Here is a 24,845-nt window from a genome sequence, read left to right as displayed (position 1 = left end):
CACCCAATATCAGGTCAGGCCCACCCAGTCTCTCTGATCCGCGAATCGGTACCTGTCTCTCTGATCCGCGAATCGGTACCTATCTTCTTAAGCACCGGTTAGGCTGCAGCATGCAGCCACGTGGAAGCCTCCAGCGCTGTGACAAGAAGCAAAGAGAAGCCTTCCTGCCTGCCTTTTATATTGTTGCTGCAGTGTTCTGGAAATCGGTAACCTAACCAGGACCTGCTCGTATGCAGCTGTATCTGTTGCTGCATGCTGCTAGCTGGAGCCTGCTCCCAGACCCGTGGCCCGTGCACAAAACGCATGGCCCGATGGCCCCCCTCCTCCGGCCCGCGCACACAGCGCCTGATCTCCCCGGCCCGCGCACACATCGTCTGATCTCCCCGGCAGTGCAAACAGCGCCTGATCTGACCTCTGTAGCCTGCGCACATAGCGCCTGGTCCTCTAGGCCCATGCACACAGCGCCTGTGTCCCCCCGCAGCCCAACCACACACACTGCCTATCTCGGTCCGCATGCACACTGTCTGCCCCCCCCCCCCCATACACACTGGTCTGCCACGGCTTGAGTCTCCCCCACACCAGGCAGACACACAGCGCACCGAGGAGGAGTGTGCTCCTAGAACCCGGACTCCCACGTGCACAATCATCGGGGCAGTAGACTTCTATATGAAGCTCAAGACCAGGTAACATAAATTTTTTTTTACTATTTGTATTGCTGTTGGGTTGCTGGGTGGGGGTGGGCTCTGCACTACCCAGGTTTGGATACAGAAAGTGAAGGTGCCTTGGTGCCTTGGTGCTTTATAACTTTTGCTACGTGAGACGTGGGGTAAGGAATATTGTAGATGAAAATATTCGAGTTATTCCCCAAGTTTTCCACGTCATCACTGTGACCCCTGACGCAGGTGCTAGTCACCGAAACACGGCCCGTGTCGGGTCAAGGCTCATTCATTAAAGAACTTTGTTCCATTTTAAAGGCCCGTGGTGCTGTTTTTTTGTTTGGACTTTAGTTTGTACTTTGTTCCCTCTCTTTTGTTATACCCAATGTACCATATTATGCCATACCTAGTATTGTTATTTGAATGTTTTACTGCTGTTATTGTCTATATTTGACCTGTTCTTGCTGCATACCGTATTGAGTGAATTTTTTCAAACAGACGGTAAATAAATCCTAATAAATAAAATAAATAATAAAATAATACCCTTATATTTGCTTAACATATGTTTAAGATACTCTTTCTTACAAATGAAGTTGAGGTTTGAATGTGTGTCCATAATAACTTAATATAGCACTCTTTTGTTGCAGGTTGGGATCTGTGGACGCACCGGCAGTGGAAAATCATCATTGTCCTTAGCTTTCTTCAGAATGGTAGATATATTTGAAGGTTAGTTTTTATAAATCATGTCTTACTTCACATTGATTGCTAGCCCCAGATCTATAGTGACAGCTCCACTATATTTATTATAGAGAACTGAGACCGAGTCAGCACGGCTTTTGTGTGGGAAAATCTTGCCTGACCAATTTACTTCAATTCTTTGAAGGAGTAAACAAACATGTGGACAAAGGGGAGCCAGTTGATATTGTGTATCTGGATTTTCAAAAGGCGTTTGACAAGGTACCTCACGAAAGGCTACAGAGGAAATTGGAGGGTCATGGGATAGGAGGAAAAGTCCTATTGTGGATTAAAAACTGGTTGAAGGATAGGAAACAGAGAGTGGGGTTAAATGGGCAGTATTCACAATGGTGAAGGGTAGTTAGTGGGGTTCCTCAGGGGTCTGTGCTGGGACCGCTGCTTTTTAATATATTTATAAATGATTTTGAGATGGGAGTAACTAGCGAGGTAATTAAATTTGCTGATGACACAAAGTCATTCACAGTCGTTAACTCGCGACAGGATTGTGAAAAATTACAGAAGGACCTTACGAGACTGGGAGACTGGGCGGCTAAATGGCAGATGACGTTTAATGTGAGCAAGTGCAAGGTGATGCATGTGGGAAAAAAGAACCCGAATTATAGCTACGTCATGCAAGGCTCCACGTTATGAGTTACGGACCAAGAAAGGAATCTGGTTGTCGTGGTTGATAATACACTGAAACCTTCTGCTCAGTGTGCTGTTGCGGCTCGGAAAGCGAATAGAATGTTGGGTATTATTAGGAAAGGTATGGAAAACAGGTGTGAGGATGTTATAATGTCGTTATATCGCTCCATGGTGTGACCGCACCTTGAGTATTGTGTTCAATTCTGGTCGCCGCATCTCAAGAAAGATATAGTGGAATTGGAAAAGGTGCAGCGAAGGGAGACTAAAATGATAGCGGGGATGGGACGACTTCCCCATGAAGAAAGACTAAGGAGGCTAGGGCTTTTCAGCTTGGAGAAGAGACGGCTGAGGGGAGACATGATAGAGGTATATAAAATAATGAGTGGAGTGGAACAGGTGGATGTGAAGCGTCTGTTCACACTTTCCAAAAATACTAGGACTAGAGGGCATGCGATGAAACTACAGTGTAGTAAATTTAAATCAAATCGGAGAAACGTTTTCTTCACCCAATGTGTAATTAAACTCTGGAATTCATTGCCGGAGAATGTGGTGAAGGCGGTTAGCTTGGCAGAGTTTTAAAAGGGGGTTAGACGGTTTCCTAAAGGAGAAGTCCATAAACCACTACTAAATGGACTTCGGAAAAATCCACAATTCCGGGAATAGCATGTATAGAATGTTTGTACGTTTGGGAAGCTTGCCAGGTGCCCTTGGCCTGGCTTGGTCGCTGTCGTGGACAGGATGCTGGGCTCGATGGACCCTTGGTCTTTTCCCAGTGTGGCATTACTTATGTACTTATGTAGAAACTCCTAACAGAAATTACAAGAAAAATCATATCCTTTTGTTCCTGTTGCCTGCTTCATTGGCCAATAGGGACTGACAGTGCTGTAGAAAAGGCAACCACATCTACCCAGAAGAGGAGAAAATCCTAGCCATTGCTCTACAGTGATATCTACTATCTGGTTTAACCTGTCATGTCTAATGGGTTCTGGAAGGATATGAGATCAGAACTCGTCTGCTGGAAGAGTGAACCAGTGACAGCCTGGCTAGATAACTGGAGAATTTGGAATAAAAGTGGGGGGGAAACTAGAGTAACAATGAACGAGGCACCTTTGCCTCAGATTTTCCTTGTTGTAAATGGCAAAATAGGAAGTAGAAGAAGACACCAATGATGATCAGCCATGGACATAAATATAAAAAGGTATCCTTTATTGAAAGCACCAGACATGCACCTTTTTACATTACGTCCACGGCTGGTTGTCATTGGTGTCATCCTCTACTTTGACTGGATTGTTCATTTTGACGTAAAGGCTTCTTCCTGCCTTTTCTTGTGACCCAATGAGAACCCACGTGCATGGGGAACTCAAAAGATCCCACAAAGTGACTCAAGAGAGAAAGAAGAGTGGGAATGGAGACCAGAGTTTCCAGAGACTGGAATGCATACAATCTTGAGTAAAATAATGTTTATTAGAAATCAAAAGTGACTCAACACAATGCTGTGTTTCGGCCAGGCGGCCTGCATCGGGCAGACTCAAGAAAAATGTCAGGAAGTATTTTTATGTATTGTACTGCATGTATGCAGGTCCCTGGAGCACTTTGAGTAGGTACCGCAGTGCACGTAAGGCAGGCGGACCCAGGCCCATCCCCCCCTACCTGTAACACTTGTGCTGGTAATGGAAGCCCTCCAAAACCCACTGTACCCACATGTAGTTGCCCCCTTCACCCCTAAGAGCTTTGGTAGTGTTGTACATTTGTGGGTAGTGGGTTTTGGGGGGGGGTTGGGGGGCTCAGCACCCAAAGTAAGGGAGCTATGCATGTGGGAGGTTTTTCTGAAGTCCACCGAACTGACCCCTAGGGTGCCCAGCTGGTGTCCTGGCATGTCAGGGGGACCAGTGCGCTACAAATGCTGGCTCCTCCCATGACCAAATGCCTTGGATTTCGCTGGGTTGGAGATGGCCGGCATTTGTTTCCATTATCACTGAAAAACAAACCCGGCCATCTCAAACCCGGCAAACTCCAAGGCATTTGGCCGGTCTAAACCGTATTATCGAAAAAAAAGATGGCCGGCCATCTTTTTCGATAATACGGTTCCGGCCAGCTCTAGCGCCGCTGCCAACATAGATCACCGGCGATCTATTTGGCTGGTGACGTTCGATTATGCCTCTCCACGCCACTCAAACACATACACACACACACACACATCACACACACACAATCACTCTGTGTATCTCTCTTTTACACTGTCTGTAAAACACACTGTCACTCTGTCTCTCACATGGGCAACTGTATGTTGCATTCTCACGAGTAAGGAGCTCTTCTGATGTGATTGTTAAACTGATTGAAGGGCCTGAACAAGGAAAACCTTTACCACATTGTAACACAGTTTACACAAAAAATATTGTATATAAAGAAATCTTACACATGTAAACAACAATTATATTCAGAATACAACCGTGAAAACATTAATGGCAGGAACTCATTACATTGCTAGCTCCCGTTTCATTGCGTTAAGAAATGGGCCTTTTTTTACTAGTGATGGATAATAGTTCAAATACTAGTTTGTAATGCAATAGAAAAGGACGAAAGTCAATTGCATTATTCAGACCGTGAGGGCTCAATTTGTTTAGTTTGAAAATAAATTTCTGTTTTTCTTGAAGTAAAAGCTTGTCAAGATTGCCTCCCCTCCACTTCTTGGTAAAGGTTTAGAACACGAAAAACCGAAGATCTGTAACAGAATGATTGGCTGCATGCCAATGGTAAGCCAGAGGTGCAGGTTCCACTTTTCTATTAATGCAGCTCCTGTGATCTATAATGCGCGTCTTGATGGCTCTAATGGTTTTGTCCACGTATAGAAGGGGGCATGGGCAAAAAATAATGTAGATAACAGAGGCAGTGTTACAATCAGATGTATGCTTCAAAGCATAGGATTTTTTGTGATTGGATGAGTAAAAACAGAAGTCTCAAGATACAAGTTGCATACACTACAATGCCCACATTTGCGATGACCTAAATGTGGGATAGATGGAACTGCACTTATTTCCGGCAGAGTGGATGGTACCAAGTGTTCTCTTAGATTTTTATTTCTAGAAAATGAGTTGACCAATTCCTTATTCTTAAAGCACTCAAGGCCTTCTAATATATGCCAATGGCTACGGATGGAGCGTGAGATATGTTTTGCCAAAAAGGAGTACTTGAGCGTACACACAATATCGGGTGTCCTCTTTTCTTGAATGGGTTTCAATAGGCTTTATTGATCGTGAGTCAATGCTTTGGTGTATCCACTGGTGATGTGTCTTTGAGGGTATTCTAATAAACATTGTTTTACATAAGATTGTATGCATTCCAGTCTCTGGAAACGTTGGTCTCCATTCCCACTCTTCTTTCTCTCGAGTCACTTCATGGGATCTTTTGAGTTCTCCATGCATGTGGATTCTCTTTGGACTCTCTTCTCAGAACTACACTATGGCCTTCCAGAACTGGACCAATGTTCTCAGTTACAGTGACAAACATTTAAACCAATTACTACAACATCTAGACCAAGAAGAAGAGCACAATCAACTACCTGAGGTATCTCTCATGGATCAATGGCTGGACATTATCAACATTAAAAAGAACATTATCAGAAATTATCCTCATTTTTTCACAATGTTAAATTATTGTAGATCTAAAAGGATTCCCAGGGGCCTTAGGATATCCAAGGCGCCTATCATGTCCCTGGACAACCAGACATTTCTAGACAAATGGTATGCAATTCTTAATAAGTGCAGTCTTGACCTCATAATTCTTATAGCAGAATGTTTGGTGCTGGTGCCTCCAGTCGAAGAAGAAGGGCATTAGCAGGTGGTATTTCCTTCCTTTCCTCCTAGGAAACAGCAAAAACAAGTGACTATGAACATGCTTTGCTGGCAATATTTATGTTAAATGTTTATTCAACTTATATAAAAATGGGTTTTAGAAAGTACCAACACTGCACTTAACCAGCTGAGGTATTAAATTCCTTGAAACATAACCATCCAAAGAACAGCAAGAATTTCTTATATGTTCTTATAAAACATCAGATAACCAGTTAAATAGCACGAGGTAAGAATTCTAAGAGAATATAACCAGCTGGATAAGAAAATGTTTATATTGCTCTCGTATCTCATTACTTAGTTATCTTTCCCATTCTCCTTCCCTTCCTTCTCACTCATAGGCAGGAGTGTAACTAGACTTGTAGCTGATGAAAGTCCTGGATGAATATGTTCTGCCTGGTCTGGATTGCCTGCTATTCTGTTTTTTGGTCTCAGAGCTCCACCTCTTGGCTAGCTCCACCCCTCCTAGGGCTGGGGCTTCACTGTTGAACTTCCCTCTACCTAGAAGGGTCTCTGCCCTGCTACTAGACCTCCCTCCTGACACTGCTGTTGTAGCTGCAGTCTCTTTGCTTGAGCTATCTGGGGCTGATCATCACTTATCTGTCTCTCAGCCAATGTAGCACAGCCAGTGCAGCCCTTCTGGCTGGGGGCTGTCTGCCCCAGGTACATCTTAATCACAGCTCAAAATCTGACACGGCCTTTCTCCTTTTCATCACTAGCTCTTCATGATTCAAGTTCTCAGTGTTTTTCAGAGCTTTGTTATTGCTTGCCACTAGGCATGCTGGGAGGAGCAGAATTCCCCCTCCCTCCGATTGGCTTTCTGCGAGAGAATCGAGAGAGGGCTTTAAGCTGTACCTAGGTCTTTGAATATCCATTGAATATTCAGGCTCAGTTCAGCCTGTGACCCTCAGCAGCTTCAAACCGCTGACCACCACAAACTGAGTATTATCCCCAAAGTTTCTTAGCAGTTTATCAAATTCTGAACAGCTAGATTTAACCAAATCTTCAACTGAACACCTAAACAGTTAGATTCAATTGAAAAGTCAACTAAAGACCACAGGTCAACATTATTAACCAATTATGTTTAACACAAAAAAGTACCAAGGGCCTTTAAAAATGGGACAAGTCCTTTTATTCCACAGTGTAGATCAATCTTGTACATCAATGACCCGACACGGGTTTTGTTTGTATAGTTGCGAGGCCACACCACGCTAAGATATTTTGAACAGTGTTGAGACAAAGTCCTATCTTCTGTCCCCAGCTGTGAAGCTGGGTAGGTTTACAATGGATTTTTGATATCTCACAACCCTTGACACATGCACTGTATGCCAAAACACAGCCCGTGTCAGGTCATTCATGTACAAGATTGATCTACACTGTGGAATAAAAGGACTTGTCCCATTTTTAAAGGCCCTTGGTACTTTTTTGAGGTTTGCATTGTATTTTGTACTTTGAGCCCTCTCTGTGGTGTTCTGTGACCAATTATGTTTGCCACATGGCAGCCATCTGAAAAATAATCATATGCATCTGTGTATTTTTTGTTTTTTCTCACAGGAAAAATTGTTATCGATGGAATAGACATTTCTAAACTGCCTCTGCACACACTCCGTTCCAGACTTTCTATTATTCTTCAAGATCCAATATTATTCAGTGGTTCTATCCGGTAAGTAATTCCGTAATTCCCTTTAAGGACAATATGCAATAGGGCTGTACCAAATGCTTGTCCCCAAATAGTGCCCCAAATACATAAGTCATATTCTGATGAATGATGATTTAAATTGGAATACGAATAATTTGGGGCACTACTGTGCTAAATCCTATTGAAATAAACACTTGCCCCAGATTCTAGGTGTGGTGAGTAGCTTGTGTTAAATTGTGCACATAGCCAATTTACATGTACTACTCAATTGAGTAATGAACCAATTAGTCATGATAATTGGCCAATAACAACCAATTATCACTAATTGGCAATAATTGGAATTTACGCACACTTCTTTTTAATTTAATTTTGGAATTTATAGTCCTCTCAACCATTAAGTTCTAGGCAGAGAGCAAATCTGGATTTGGAAAGAGATTGAGCAACAAACTCAAAACCCCTACAAACTGTTACATTGAAACAAGAGTACAATATTGTTACATTAAACAAAGGAGAACATTGTTACAATTTTTGTGTATGTTAGAACAAAGTAGCACTTGATCACCGAAAAACATAAATTAATGGACTGGCCATAGCTTTTGGTTATACAGATTTGACTGTGTCTTTTGCTTGTAGCCCCTTGGAGAGTATCAGCAGGTTGTATGGTCACTAAGTTGGGTTCATTTGTGGCCTATAGTATTTGTGAAAAAGCCCAAGTTTTGAATTTTGTATGGAAGCTCAGATAGTTTAGGCATGTTCTAAAAAGAGGCATGCCTAAATTCCAACGTGCGTGCTGAAAAGTGAACGTGGCCATGAGAGGAGTATAGGCATGTTGGGGGGGGGGGGTGTCAATCACATTTATGTACGCAGTTTATAGAATAGTACATAGGTCAGGGGAATGCGCATACATTTAGGCATTTACACCAGGTATTCAGTGGCATAAATGACTGATGTTCTAACCTTTAATTGTTGACCACATGCATTAAATCAACCAACATTCAGATTTATATCTGTGTTGGACTGTTTTTTGCAGAAGAAGAATAATAATATTATAGTAATCTTCATCAGTAGAGTGGAGGAATAGCCTAGTGATTATTGCAGTGGACTTTGATCCTGGGGAGCTGGCTTCAAGTCCCACTGTTGCCCCAGGTACCAAAACTTAGATTGTGAGCCCTCTAGGGACAGAGAAAGTACCTGCATATACAGCACTGCATACGTCTAGTAATGCTATACAAATGATTAGTACTACTAGTAGTAGAGACTTTACAAGTGTGGATAAGAATCCTCTAGTTCAGAGGTTTCAATACAGTCTTTGGGAGAAATCTCAGCCAGGTAGGTTTTTTGGGTATCCATAACAAATATGTATGAGAATTTGTATGCAGTGGAGGCAATGCATGCAAAACTCTCTCATACATACTATAATAATAAAACTTTATTTCTAGCCACTATATCTGAGACATTCAAAGCGGGGAGCAAAATTGCATACAAAATAAAATAATCTAATATAAATAATAATTGAAAATATAACAATGATAAAAAATCATACATTACTAAACTAATACAAATTTGAACATAACAATAATACAAAATCAGGCATTAATATAAAATATAACAATATCATTCATCTAGGGACCCATATGCTTGAATAAACAAATGGGTTTTTAGATCTCTCTTAAACTGGACAATATTCTGCATAGAGCAAAGTTCAATGGGCAAAGCATTCCATAATTTAGGGCCTTTAACATAGAATATGGAAGACATGTATTCTTCAAGGCGAACCTGCCGGAAAGATAGAACTGCAAGTAATTGTTTTTGAGAGGATCTCAAACAGCATAAAGGTTGATAACGTCTCATAATGGCACTGAGTGTCAGGGCTAGCCTGAAAATCTACCTGGCTTAGATGTGTTCAAAAGTCTGTGTTGAGAACCCCTGCTCTAGCCAATACCAAATCAGCAAGAGAAAAAAAAAAGATTACACATATTCACAGAATTGATTAACAAGTCGATGAACCCCAGTTTATGAACCTCATGATCACAGGTTTAAATTGCAAAGATAAAAAGTTACAAATCAGTAGCTTCTCAGATCATTGATCATGAATCACAAAGTTTGGTTTAATTTAACATTTATGAATCACACCATATTCTATTAAAGGATCTAAGTGACGTACAATAGTGTGGGCAAACAAATATATAAAATAGAAAAAAAAGATAACTGGTACACTTAAAAAAGCGATTAAAAGACAGTAAGAACATCAATAAAAAAAACACAAAAAACTACTAATCTTTCAACCTACTTTCCTTCCTACCATCAATACAAAACATCAGCTTTCAAATAAAGTCTCTCCAACCACTTCTCAAATAGTCAGGTTTTCGGTGTCTTTCTTAAAACCAAGTAGCATGTTTCGGTCAGACCCCTTATCAGTTATAGGTGGAAATGGTTTAATTGTTTTCTTTTTATATGTAGGTTTAATTTGGATCCAGAGTGCAAGTGTACCGATGACATGCTATGGGAAGCACTGGATATTGCACAGCTGAAGAACTTGGTCAAAGCATTGCCAGGAGGGCTAGGTATGTCTTAATAAGGTCACAGAATCTGAAAACATTAGCAGTCTGTTTATAGAAAAAGATTTGTTATTTAAGGGGCCCTTTTACTAAGCCACGGTAGGCTGTATGTGCGTGCTGTGAACGCCAGCAGGAGACTACCGCCAGGCCAGCGCATCCTCCTGGCGGTAATTTTTGATTTGGCACATGGCCAAACGCCTGGATAAATTATTTATTTATTTCCTCCTATGCGCACTGGTTCTAGTGGTAATCGGCACTTGGCGTGCGCCAACCAGTCACCGCACATGTAGCGCGTGAGCCTTTTACCGCTAGATCAATGGGTGGTGTTAAGGGCTCAGGCCAGTTTTGGGCACACACTGGTTTCATTTTTACCACAGGCCCTTTTCCCATCCCATTAAAAAAACCCTCATTTTTTGTAGATGCTGTAAAAACTGACCTGGCGCATAACCAATACATGTGCCTACACTATCACAGGCTACTTTTTACTGTGGCTTAGTTAAAGGACCCCTAAATGACTTAGAGTGAATCTCTTGGGATTTAAAATACAACCTACTAGGTATTATAGATTATCAGTTGAAGAGTAGCTAGTTATCTCTTCAAGCATTTAACAGGCAGTAGGACAATTCCTGGAAGAAATGGTAACAATAATCTGAAAGCATTGCCTGTGTTCAAAGTACTACCATATCCCAGACTCAGAGGTTAATGTTATAACAAGCCACCTATATTGAAAGGCAAAAAAAAGCAAAACAAAACACCTGTTTGGAGGCTCCTATTTTATAAAATATCAGCAGAAATTCTACAAAAATCATGCCTAAAATGATGCTGTGGATATTTATGCCTGCTCAGATGGAGGTGTAAATATGTGTGTATATATAAAGTGCAAATGTAAATCCTGATTCCACCACACTTTGTCCAAATTGTACCCTAGAGCATGTGTACACTAACGTCACATTCAAGCCTGCTCATTCTTATTATTCATTTGTAGTAAATCTATGAGAGGCATTTTATGTATGCATACTGACATATGCACATGAAAATGTCAATTTAGAATTGCCCTCTCACTGCATGTTCATCTATTTTTCAACTTCCAAGGTAAGTACGGGTTCTCCTAAGTTGTTGGACTGGACATTCCATATCATTGTACTTTTGTGGATCACCAAATCTTCACTTACAGTGCAATTCAAACAATGACACATATTGAGAGCTATCATTTAATTCAACTCAAAGGGAAGCCTCAAGAACATCAGTTTAACCACTGTTAAGGCCAAAGCTTGACTCAAAGGGAAAATTTTATAATCTAGGCATCTGCATTGACATACTCCTTGCATGTCTAGAGTACTAGCACTTATGCGCATAAGTACACATTTACCCACACAAGAGCCAGCAAGGTGCCTATGCACTATTTTGTAATGGTGTACCTAATTTACATAACATGTAAATGCAAGGAGAGGGCATGCACATGGGTGGATCATGGAGGGGCTGGGAAGCAGAACTTTCACTTGTGTGCATAACCTCCAAAACACTGTAAGTTATGCACAGCTCTCCTGCATTTAGGGGTTCTTTTACTAAGGTACACTAAAAGGTGGACTGCACTACTTTGAGTGCATAGGTTTCCCCACACACTGCGGCCACCTTTAGTGCACCAGTAAAATGGCCACATTTGGGGTTTTTGTAATGGCCACAGACTGTGGCCGCCTTTAGCTCACCAGTAAAATGCCCACATTTGGGGTTTTGTAATGGCCACACACTGTGGCCACCTTTAGTGTGTCAGAAAAATGGCCACATTTGGGTTTTTTGTAATGGCCACCTTTAGCGTGCCAGTAAAACGGCCACATTTGGTTTTTTTGTTGTAATGGCCACACACTGTGGCCACCATTAGCGTGCCAGTAAAATGGCCATATTTGGGTTTTTTGTAATGGCCACACACTGTGGTCACCTTTAGTGTGCCAGCAAAATGGCCACATTTGGGTTTTTTGTAATGGCAGCACACTGTGGCCACCTTTAGCGTGCCAGTAAAATGGCCACATTTGGGTTTTCTTCCATATTGGCCACATGCTGTAGCCACCTGTGGCACGCCGGTAAGATGGCCACATTTGGTTTTTCCATAATGTCCACACATTGTGGCCACCTATAATGCACCAGTAAAATGGCCACATTTGGGTTTTTTGTAATGGTCACACATTGTGGCCACCTTTAGCATGCCAGGAAAATGACCACATTTGTTTTTTTTGTAATGGGCACACACTGTGGCCACCTTTAGTGCACCACTAAAATGACCACATTTATTTTTTTCCATAATGTTCACACCTTGTGGCCACTTTTAGCATACCAGTAAAATGGCTACATTTCTTTTTTTTTTTTTTTGGCCACACCTGTTGCCACTTTTAGTGTGCCAGTAAAATAGTCACATTTGGGTTTTTTGTAATGGCCACACACTGTGGCCACTTTTAGTGCGCCAGTAAAATGGCCACATGCTATTAGCCCCTTCAGCACGTGGCCATTACCACAGGAGCCCTTACTGCCACCTATTTATGAGGCAGTAAGATCTCCTGTGCTACTTGGGTAGTGCACAGTAATGTGCTCGCACAAGGGATTAGCATGGGCATGCCTACTCTCTGCCCAGTGTGGGATTAGCGTACGCTAAGCAGAATACTACTGCTCTTTTAACATGTGGTAGGCCCATGTTAGGTCTACTGCACCTTAGTAAAAGAGCTCCTTAGACACCTGCACTTATGCAGGTACCTAAATGTTGGCACTCCTGTACTGGGTTCAAGGAGGTTTGATTGACAAGAGATGGCATCACGTGACAAGGATGAAGCCATCTACACCCAAGGAGGTTTAATTCCTCCCCTATGCAGCACCACTATCTTGATACACTCAAAATACATTACTTTATATGGCGGTAAGATCCGCCTACTGGCTTCAGGCCAGATAATGGGCCAAGCACGCTTCCGCCGTCTCCTGTCAATTAAACCTTGACTGCTTTAGTATTTTATAATGGAACCTAGAACTAGATGTAGAATTACCTCCATAGTGAGTGTGTATGTGCAAAATTAATTTATTGCTCTGTAATGAACCAGAAATTTTATTAAAGTAAATGATCATAAAAAACAAAATTTATCATCAGTTAAATTACCTAGGAATTGTAGGAATTTATACATATTGAAGAGGAAATGAAAGTAATCGAAACTCTTAATTTTGAACTTAACACAGTATGTAAATTTGCAATTAGAGAAAAAATAAATTACAACTATACATGAATGTGAAGTTATCTTAGAAAGCTCTCCCCCTGATGTTGAAGCACTGTAATCAGCAATGGATGTAAACACCCGCTGTGGAGTTTAAATCTATACCTGAATATTTAGCATCAGCTGATACCTGGAATCTATTTTGCCATCCTAGCTTACCCTGATTTTTTCTAGGCATTGGCCCTGAGTATCTGCAGTACCTGGATATCTTCTGGCTGTCTTGGCTCCACCCCCAGACTATTGTGGTACTACCTAGATAGTACCAGGGCAGTCAGTGAAGGTTTTCAGGGGCATTATCTGCATAATGCTGCAGAAGTCAAGGTATGGCCCAGATGGGCGTCACTTTTCCAGGTAGGAGATGCTCCTACCCAGAAAACTGCCGCTGAATAATCAGGCTCTCTGTTTCTTAAATCACACAGAAAGGTCCTCAAAGTGTGCATGTGGTTATTTTAGAGGCTGACCAAAACCAATTTTTTCAGTTTCGGCCAAACCCGAATCTGCAGTCACAATTTACTGAAGCCAAAGCAAAACTGGTCCTGTCCTGGTCCCCGAATGGGAACAGCCCCCCTCCTGGAGACACCGTTAGAGTGCCCTCCCCCAAACAGAAGAAACCTCCCTCCGCTCTCTCCAAAGTGAAGGAACCTCCCTCATGGACTCACCTGTAGGTTCCCCCAGGTCTACATATTGGTGGTGGTGGTGGTGGTGTGGCTAGCTGGGATAGGAGCAATCCATAGTCACTTCTGCACACACCGGGTCCTTGTTCAAAATGGCTGCCGGATCTCTAGTGATAGTCTTGCAGGACTGCTGCTGGAGGTTGTAGCAACCATTTTGAAATCGGATCCGGGTGGGGGCTGCACAGCACATTTTCGGTTTCAGCTGAAAATGCACCAGCATTTTCGGCTGAAACCGAAACAAGACTGAACACCGATTCAACACCAAAGACAAAACCAAAACTGAAATTCTGTCAGCCTCTATTTAGGTTTTTTTGCATTCAGTTTATGAATTGTTGCATTCTGTATATGAATTGTCTCTCCTAATAATGTGAAACAATTTACACTTTAAATAAACCAAATGATAGCAGCAAGTAGATGATATAACCCAACTCTTACAGATGCTATAGTAACAGAAGGGGGAGAAAATTTCAGCGTGGGACAAAGGCAGCTCTTTTGTTTGGCCAGAGCTTTTGTTCGTAAGAGCAGTATCCTTATAATGGATGAAGCCACAGCTTCAATTGATATGGCTACAGTGAGTAAAATAATGTATTATTGCTTAAAATTAAAGCATCACTAAGACTGAAATATTCTAACATAGCTGATGCCATCATAACTTATGTTTAGCATTTTTATGCAGCAAATAATAATGCAATTAATATATGACTTCCATCTCTACACAATCAGTTTGACAGTGTAAACATAAACAAATGTTCAGCATCATCTTGATCAGATTATTTGTTTTTGATTTCACGCAAAAGCATAGTTTCTCACTCGGTGTCATTGATATGAAAATGCTTAATGATAGAAAGGAGTGGAGGAGTAGCCTCTGGCTATGGATCCACATACAAGACTGGGAAGTTTGTATTGGGTCATGGCCTGATGGGCCCTGAGATACATCAGGATTTCTGCTGTCAGTGAACATGGGGCAACACAAGTGCACGTTCCTGCTTATAATCGAACGAGAAAAACGCCCAAGCTCCGACCTAAATCAGGAGATGGACGTTTATCTCACAAAAACGAATAACGCGGTATAATCAAAAGCCGAACTTGGACGTTTTCAACTGCACTCCATCGCGGAAGCGTACAAAGTTGATGGGGGCGTGTCGGAGGCGTGGTGAAGGTGGGACTGGGGCATGGTTATCACCCGAACAGAGATGGGCGCCTTTCGCCGATAATGGAAAAAAAGTATGCGTTTGTAGCTAGAATTTAGGGCACTTTTCCTGGACCCTGTTTTTTCACGAATAAGGCCCCAAAAAGTGCCCTAAATGACCAGATTACCACCAGAGGGAATCGGGGATGACCTCCCCTGACTCCCCCAGTGGTCACTAACCCCCTCCCACCACAAAAAATGATGTTTCACAACTTTTTATTTTCACCCTCAAATGTCATACCCACCTCCCTGGCAGCAGTATGCAGGTCCCTGGAGCAGTTGTTAGGGGGTGCAGTGGACTTCAGGCAGGTGGACCCAGGCCCATCCCCCCCTACCTGTTACAATTGTGCTGCTTAATGCTTAGTCATCCAACCCCCCCAAACCCACTGTAGGTGCCCCCCTTCACCCCTTAGGGCTATAATAATGGTGTAGACTTGTGGGCAGTGGGTTTTGAGGGGGATTTGGGGGGCTCAACACACAAGGGAAGGGTGCTATGCACCTGGGAGCTCTTTTACCTTTTTTTGTTTTTGTAAAAGTGCCTCCTAGGGTGCCCGGTTGGTGTCCTGGCATGTGAGGGGGACCAGTGCACTACAAATCCTGGCCCCTCCCACGAACAAATGCCTTGGATTTATTCGTTTTTGAGCTGGGCACTTTCATTTTCCATTATCGCTGAAAAACAAAAACGCCCAGCTCACAAATTGTCGAATAAAACATGGACGTCTATTTTTTTTTTTTTGAAAATACGGTTCGGTCCGCCCCTTCACGGACCCGTTCTCGGAGATAAACGCCCATGGAGATAGACGTTTTCGTTCAATTATGCCCCTCGCTGGTGTTTGGGCAGGGGAGGGTGCATTGTTGGCAGCTGTGATTAGGGACAGCATTGAAGTGATCTGAACCCCTAGGAGAAACCTCACATGGAAGGCCAACCTTCCCTTTCTGGGGAGAAACCGCTCCCCAATCCATCCCATACCCTGGATGGCCAGCATCTCTTCTTCTTTTCCCGTTACCTTCCCTGTGACCACCTTCTCTTGACATCCCCTTTTGCCGCTGGCATACCCCTGCAGCAGCCCATCCTATCAAGAGGTAATGCTGGGTGCACATTGATAGGACAAAAACATTTTTGATGTGCAGGGACCTTAAAACATGTCCAGAATTATTCCCAGTATCATACACAACTCACATATCTTTAACTACTTTGCAGAACATATATTTTTGGTAATATGGCTCTTCAGATATAACAACACAGGTACTGAAGAATCAACTTATCTTAAGCAGCCAAGTGTGAATTGTCATTGATCTAAAATAATTTCTCAAGAATTTTTTGTTTAAATAACATTGCAGAAAAAAATTAAGCTACTTAGCTTCAAATTTCAAAAACAGTCAGAACCTCTGCCGACATGGCCAGGTTTCATTTTTCTTCTTCAGGGAAGAGGTTCAGTTCAATTCTTCTCATTTCCCTGATGCTTAGTAGTCAGCACCACTGATATTGGGTATATATAAAATAAGCTTCACAGATTTCTTGACTGCTTTTTAAAATGTTTTGATTTGATTGTTTGGTGATGGGTTTGCTTTTTCTTTTAACACAGCTCTGAGTGTGTCTTAGAAGCAGTTATTCAATTACAATTGTAGAGAATATACTTTTATTTTATGCTCTAATAATATGTTACTTTTTATTAATTATCTTTTTCTTTATTTTAGGAAAATATTTTGCAAAAAGTGGTAATGACTGCCTTTTCAGACCGCACTGTTGTAACAATAGCTGTAAGTGCTCTTACCTTAGAAAATGCCTTGCAATGAATTCATGTAAAAACTAAATAAATAAATATCAAATAATAAAGAAAAAAAATCTACAGCAGAATGTGCTGAAAAATGACAGAAATCAGAAGAAAACAACAACTGAGATAGATGGGGCAGTACTATGGAAGTCATTTTAGAATAGTTACATAACATCTACATATGTAAATAGCAGTGTTTACATGTGTAAATGACATCTGTGTAAATACCAATTTTTGAGTGCCACTGTATAGATGCAGTCAGACCCACAGGGCCTGATATTCAGTGGGGCTTATCTGGTCACTTATCCAGATAGTGCCACTGAAAATCCAGTAAGTCTGCTTTGGCACTATCCTGGCAGTACTGGGGAAGTCTGGTTGCAGATTCTAGCCATAGCTGGGAATTAGGTGGTTTTATTTATTTATCTCTTTATATCTCTTTATTGTGATTTATTAACTGCCTTTACGAAGAGATTCACTCAACGTGGTGTACACTCAGTACAGCGTAACATAAAACTTACAGTTTTGTTAACAACATAATAATAGTAGTAAAATGACCAAACATAAGAATAAATGCAATCGATGAGGGAAATGGCAAATTGAAACCTAATAATAGGACTAATATGAAACAGTTAGCAGCAATACTCATACTGCTAACTGGGTAACTACACAGACAAAGTTAGGGCACCAGAAATGTTGTCCTGTCCTTATCTGAATAGTTGTCTGGATACCAGTCTGGCCCATTATGTGGGCTGAAACCAGTAGGCCGAGCATGTTGCCCTATGAATTACATTGGTTTGGGTGTACCAAGATGGCAGCAGCAGCAGCATTGGGGAGAATTAAAACTTCCTTTGGTGGAGTGGGTGGAGACCGGCTTCAGCTCTGTGACATCATGCCGTCTCCTGTCATTAAACCTCCTTGGTACCTGTGGCCGCATTATACCGAGCTATTCAGTGCTGCTATGGAGGTACAATCCAGCACTGAATATCTGGTGGCTGGCATTTTAAGGGAGCATATTCTGGGCTTGGTAAGGGAAGTCCATAAGCTATATATGTATTTCCCATTGTACAATAGTAATACATGTATATGTTTTAAAAATTGCCCCCATCAGCATTTACACTTGTTTTAAGGCAGGTTTAAGGGCCAGCTTCCTGCTAGTGTGAATCTGGGATCTCCACCAGTGACTGAGGGAGCAATTTCGCTCACCTCAGTGTGTCTAACATCACCTCAAACATAAGAAAACAAAACAGTGTCACTTGAATCTTTCATTGATCCTTCTTGCACATTCAGTCTATGAAATCTGACACATACATGTCTAAGCACCAGCAAATACACGTGTATATTGTGAAATCAACACCTATACATATATTTATGGGGCACATACATGTGTAAAGCCCCATATGATGCCATTCTTTTTAGAATGAATAGTTTAATGAAATTGATACTCCACTGTAAATGCCACTAAATTCACATGTATTCACTAGTGTCCTTATATGTATTTTACAAAAGACTCCATGTTGAGCAGAATATTTTTAAAAACTGGGAACCTGGATAACCCAATTCCTACCTATGCAAAACTGGGCTTTATGCTTATTAGTTGCAGCATTTAGCATTTTTCTTTATTTATGCATCAGCATTTTATTTTCTATTCCTGTATCCCTCTATTTATTATAACTAGGGCTCTTGCTATTAGGTTTAAACTGATAAACACTAATAAAACATTGTAAATTACAAAACTTAAAATAGGTGTTTATTAGATAAATAAATATGAAATAATAAAGAAAAAATCTACATCAGAATGTGTTATTCAGTGCTGCTAACTGGGTAACTACACAGACAAAGTTAGTGCACCAGAAATGCTGTCCTGTCCTTATCTGGATAGTTGTCTGGGTACCGGTCTAAATATAGCTGATACTCAGATAAGTACCAGTCCCCTAGCTTATCTTGTATCCTTCACTCAGTTGTGCCTTTTTCCATCTGATGACTAAAGCAGTGGTAGAGCCATAGGGGGAGGGGGATTAGGGGCCTGGGCCCCCCCAAAGTCTGCTGGTTTGGCTAGCAATGTTTGCCGCCACACTGCCTGCCCTGCTTTCTTTCCTCCAGCAGTGGAGTGGAGTGGAGGAGTGGCCTAGTGGTTAGGGTGGTGGACTTTGGTCCTGGGGAACTGAGGAATTGAGTTCAATTCCCACTTCAGGCACAGGCAGCTCCTTGAGACTCTTGGCAAGTCACTTAACCCTCCATTGCCCCATGTAAGTCACATTGAGCCTGTCATGAGTGGGAAAGCACAGGGTACAAATGTAACAAAAATAAAGCACAGTTTTACCCTAGGAAAAGGCTTTAAAACGTATTCTCTTCTTGTCTATGAGAAAACCCTGTAGTAGATGTATCTCATAATTTGAGTTCACTATTAATTTTCTAGTTCCTTTTCATTTTTGTAAAATTTTGGTTTCCATTTCCTCATTCTAATGTTCAAAAAATGCTTCCTTCTCTAATCCCGTGGTTCATCACAGCTCTATTTCAGTGCACTGACTTTATTTGTTTCTTTCCTTGTAGGTTCTCTCTCTCTCTCTCTCTCTCTCTCTCTCTCTCTCTCTCTCTCTCTCTCTCTCTCTCTCTCCCTCTGTCTCCCCCTCTCTTTTCCTTATATTTGTACTATTTTTCTTTTCTTCTTTCCAGCATCGAGTGTCTTCCATCTTGGATGCAGACCATGTCTTAGTCTTTGCTGGGGGTATTTTAGTGGAAAGTGATTCTCCTGACCAGTTGCTCTCCCATGAAGACGGCCTTTTCACCATTTTGGTGAAGAGTCACAAGTAGCCTGCTACAGTGCACTCACAAGGCTTCCACTGTCCGGTTGGTAGATCAGCTGCATAGTTCTCTTTAAAATTTAGTTTTGCCCAGACTGAGATTATTGTGTAGTTTGGTCCTTTTGTGCTTTCTAAAAGCTTTTTAGTTGTGATTATAATGTTATCAAATGCTCTGTGAACCTTCTTAATTTTTGTTTCACTTCAAACGATTTTAAATGGTAAAAATGATACTTTGTATTATATGAGGACTAGCAGGATGCTTATTCTGACATGGGTGATGTCACCGATGAAGCCCCAGCATAGAGATGCTCCCCAACGTTCTATTTGCTAGAAGCCTTTGAAAGTGGTGTGCTGCACCTCCAAACCCAATACGAAGTGTCTCCTATACCCCTGAGCCCAATTAAAAGACCACCACAATAACAAACCAACCCCCTGACATACAAACCCTGCTCCCTGCCATCACAACCCTGCTCCCATGGCCTATCCTTTCCCCACCACCTATCTCCCACCCCCAAGACTCATCCTCAGGGTCTTCATTGGTGGCAGTGGTCCCTCAGGCAGCAACAATCTCCCTTCGCTGCCGCCCAGGTAGGCACCAAACCCAAAACGGTGTGGATGACCCTTAGCTGTATTCTCAGAGTACCCTGCTAGGGGTCATCCTTCTGTATAAGGGAAGTTCTTTATATGACAGGGGACGGAGTTCATGTGTCGGGGGAAGGTTTGTTGTTGTGGGGGACTTTTAATTGGGATTGGGGAGACTGTTTATTGGGATCAGAGGTGCAGGAGCAGACTACTAAGTGCCATCGAAGATGCAGCAGGAATCTGATGCTATTGGGGCCATTTCCTTTGTGATGGGGGATTGGGGATAGGAATGCTGAATGGGGGAACAGCACCCCCACAACTCCTGTGTCAGTGCTGCACTATTGGCATTCCTGACTGCTAGTGTGTAGCAATGACCAGTTCACTAGCTGTCACAACCATCCATTCCTCCACCCACCCAGCTCATGCCCAGATCCTGCACTGTCCTGCATTAAGCATAAATGCCTTGCTTTTACTGCAGTGGCCTTTTTAACACAGCTTAATCAAAGAATCCCTCAATTTCTAATAACTGAACAGTAAAATAACTTGTCTTAACAGTAGCCCACGTTGAAACTCCCCCCCCCCCCCCCTTAAACAGGTAGGAATTTCTTACTGCTGAATATCGGACACAAGCAACCACCAAGGTGGAGAAATGAGATCTGCTACAAAAAGGACAAAGTCAAAAAAAGGGGAGTAGCGTGATCAACAGGACTGTTCTAAAGATCCCAGGAGACGTTGAGGGGCATAATCGAATGGAAACGCCTATCTCCATGGGCGTTTATCTCCGAGATCGGGTCCGTGAAGGGGCGGGCCGAACCGTATTTTCGAAAAAAGGGACGTTTTTGAGCTGGGTGTTTGTTTTTTTTAACGATAATGGAAACTAAAAACGCCCAGCTCAAAAATGTCCTAATCCGAGCCATTTGGTCGTGGGAGAGGTCAGGATTGGTAGTACACTGGCCCCCCTGATATGCCAGGACACCAACTGGGCACCCTAGGTCAGTGCGGTGGACTTCAGAAAAAGCTCCCACACGCATAGCTCCCTTACCACGGGTGCTGAGCTCCCAATCCCCCCTCCCCCAAAACCCACTACCCACAAATGTACAACACTACCATAGCTCTTAGGGGTGAAGGGGGCACCTACATGTGGGTACAGTGGGTTTTGGAGGCCTCCAATTTACCAGCACAAGTGTTACAGGTAGGGGGGGATGGGCCTGGGTCCACCTGGCTGAAGTGCACTGCGGTACCCACTAAAAGTGCTCCAGGGACCTGCATACACGCAGGCCTCTAGGACTGGTTGCTGCTGTATAACATTGGCACACCAGTTGACACCTGAAGACTAATCTCTCCGAAAACATCCTTTATTGGAATAAGCACGTTTACTCACAGTTAACTGCAGATCAGAGGTTGTGCCCCACTGGCAACGAGTCTCGCTGGTACTGAGATGAGCAGTAGGTCAGAGCTGGCAGAATGCTGTACAATGCCCTCTTTCAGCCACATTCAAGGGAAAAACTAAGTTCTGTAACGTGGCTACCACAGGAAAGGGAACTAAAACTGGCTTATAAAAATGGCCACTACCGCATGGACTACAATAGGAAACACAACAGGGCACACTCTGACCCAGTAGGCAGGGGGAAAAGCACCATGGGAGAAGAGACTGTAACACAAGCTAATGAAATCATGGAGCCCAATACCCTACACCCACCACAATGCAATGCTGATGTGACCCTGTACTGCACCCGAGAGCCACATCTGACCCAGGGAAAAGCTGTGACAGGATCGAACACATTCTGCTGTCATGGAGGTGGGTACGGCATTTGAGGCTGGCATACAGGCTGGAAAAAAATTTTGTAAAGTGGGGTTTTTTGGTGGGAGGGGGTTAGTGACCACTGAGGAACTCCAGGGAGGTCATCCCCGATTCCCTCCAGTGGTCATCTGGGCAGTTGGAGCACTTTTTTGGAACTTGTTCGTGAAAAAAAGGGTCCAAAAAAAGTGACCCAAAATCGCGATAAAAGACGCCCATCTCTCCTCGTCTGATAACCACGCCCCAGTTCCGCCTCCACCACGCCTCCGACAACGCCCCCGTCAACTTTATTCGTTTCTGCGACGGAGTGCAGTTGGAAACGGCCAAAATCGGCTTTCGATTATACCGATTTGGGCGCCTTTGCGAGATAAACGTCTGTCTCCCGATTTAGGTCACACTATAGGCATTTTTCTCTTTCAAAAATAAGCAGGATAATGATGTAGTAAGTCTTTAATCGGTACTAAAATAAGACTCGACACAGCACCGTGTTTCGGCACAGTGCCTGCATCAGGAGTCTGTGAGTGATGATAAATAATGAAAATGTACAAAAAAAGAGGATAACACTGGTTCGAGTCTTTAGAAAGACTAACGACATTGATGCACTGTTGAAGGTCGTAGCAGCAGCAGTGATGTCATCCAAGAACACTGAGGAATTGCCAAAACGGCCATGTCAAGTCTTATTTTAGCACTGATTAAAGACTTTTACTACATCATTACATCTCCTGCTGATCACACTACTCCCCTTTTTTGACTTTGCTGAATATTGGACCAATAATTTATTCCTATATCATTATATTGACTCAGATAGTATAAGCATCATTTTAATTGCATATCTTGTTGGAAAAGATAAGCAAAGTTCCTTTATTTTCCTCAGTGATGCTTTTTGAATTTCAGTAAACTCCAGAGAGCTTTGAAATGCTTCTTGACTGCAAATGGCATTTTTATTTCACAGTATTCATTAAGCAAATTATTTGTATGCTGCTGGGCCATGAACATACAATCTAATCAAGCTTATATAAGAAAAGAATATTCATTTAAGCATATCAGGAATGTAGCCAGAGAGAAACTTTAGGGTGGGCCTAAAAACTCATCTCTTCCCTGCCCTCCTTAGACCCCCTCCAGTGCTCTCCTGCCCCCCAAATCAAACCAAAAGAAATTCCTGAGCTGGTGATCCATAAGCCCCGCCAGCCGAAGACCTCCCAGCAAAAAGAACATTTACACCCTGAACAGTTGGTGGTAGTGTCCCAAAGACACTGACATGCCCAGCCTGTGAGCATGCGGGAGGGGTAGGGCAGCAGCAGCTCAATGACACTGCTGGCTGGACAACGTGTAAGTGTTCTTTCTGCCATGAGGAGATCTTCGGCTGACAGGGCTTGTGGATCCCGGCCAGCCACGCCTATGGAGCACTGATTTCAGGTGGGCCTGACCGCAAAGTGGGTAGGCTCCGGCCCACCCAGGCACACCCGTATCTACGCTACTTAAGCATATGCAAATACTAATTAACAAGTCCTTTTTAAAAATTAATTGCCATGCGCTAATGCTTCCATTGTAGCACATACCCATTAAAACAAATTAGCATATGAGCACTCACCAACACCTATTTTGTAGGCAGTAAGGGGTCACGTGATAATCATGTGCTAATCAGTGTACAGTGCACTAATCAGTGCTGGGACACCCACTCTTCGTCCTCGACACACCCCTTCTGTAATAAAAATGAAAATGTTTTTTTAGCGTGCAGTTTACATACACTAATCTCATATTTACCACAGGACCTGCCATGGTAAGCCCTTTTAAGCTGTGGTAAGCATGCATTAGTGCTTACTGCAACTTAATAAAAGGACCCCTAAATGATTTGATCTGAAGTATCTACCTATAAACAGAAAACCTACCACCTACCACATTGTATTTCAAAAGCTTCTTTCAGATAAGGCAGATAAAACTAGCTTATTTTTTTTACTCTAAGTTGTGTATTCTGAAAGCAGTCAATGCCTTGAACCAGCCAATGCTGTCATACTATCTTTTGAATCCTAGATGACAAGGTAGAAAATTGCACTGTGCACATTATCCTGACAACTCTTGTCTGTCTCGTGGATCCTCTAAATAACTGCTCTCTATCAGATCTTGTAGCTCTTCTTTGATGAATACATGCTTGAGGATATTGTCTATCAAGGAATCATTTCTTCATGATGGTTATCAATAGAAATCAAACAAAAGAAAACATGGAAGATGATACCTTTTTTATTGGACATAACTTAATGCATTTCTTGATTAGCTTATTTTCTTTTCCATGTTTTATTTTGTTTGATTTCTATTGATAACCTTAAGAGTGGACTAACACGGCTACCACACTCCTCTACTTCATGATGGTTGAATGTGTCTCAAAATCCTCTTGATTAGAACAAAGCTTGCATAACCCCAAGAACATTGGCACATTTTCTTTTACTGGTTTACTGTGAGAACTACAAAAATGTAAATTCCTGTTACAATCTGTCAGTTCCTATAAATATTAGTGACAAACCCTGACTTAGTCTACATAACCAGAATATCCAGAAAAGGGATCTGTGTACGGTTGAAGCTCATCTTGAACTTCAAGTTTTTGGATCTTCCATGGAGCCATAGACAAAATGAGTCCAATGCTTCTATTCCATAGGATCAAATCTTTTATTGTGGCATATGCTAGAATAAGTTTGCCTGAAG

The 24,845-nt window shown here is 42.3% G+C and overlaps 1 protein-coding gene across 1 annotated transcript in view; it reads left to right on the top strand.

The window, feature by feature from the left end:
- ABCC9 (ATP binding cassette subfamily C member 9) overlaps nt 1–24,845 on the top strand; it is a 454,126-nt gene that overhangs the window by 426,477 nt on the left and 2,804 nt on the right. The window contains 5 exon segments of the mRNA XM_030214004.1: nt 1,304–1,382; nt 7,439–7,547; nt 9,984–10,087; nt 14,441–14,574; nt 16,891–16,953. Of these exon segments, the coding sequence (XP_030069864.1) occupies nt 1,304–1,382; nt 7,439–7,547; nt 9,984–10,087; nt 14,441–14,574; nt 16,891–16,953 (489 nt within the window).

This window comes from Microcaecilia unicolor, chromosome 9, assembly GCF_901765095.1.
Source record: "Microcaecilia unicolor chromosome 9, aMicUni1.1, whole genome shotgun sequence".
Classification (NCBI taxonomy): Eukaryota; Metazoa; Chordata; class Amphibia; order Gymnophiona; family Siphonopidae; genus Microcaecilia; species Microcaecilia unicolor.
Note: the sequence above shows the minus strand (reverse complement) of the source record. Positions and strands in the feature narration are given on the sequence as shown.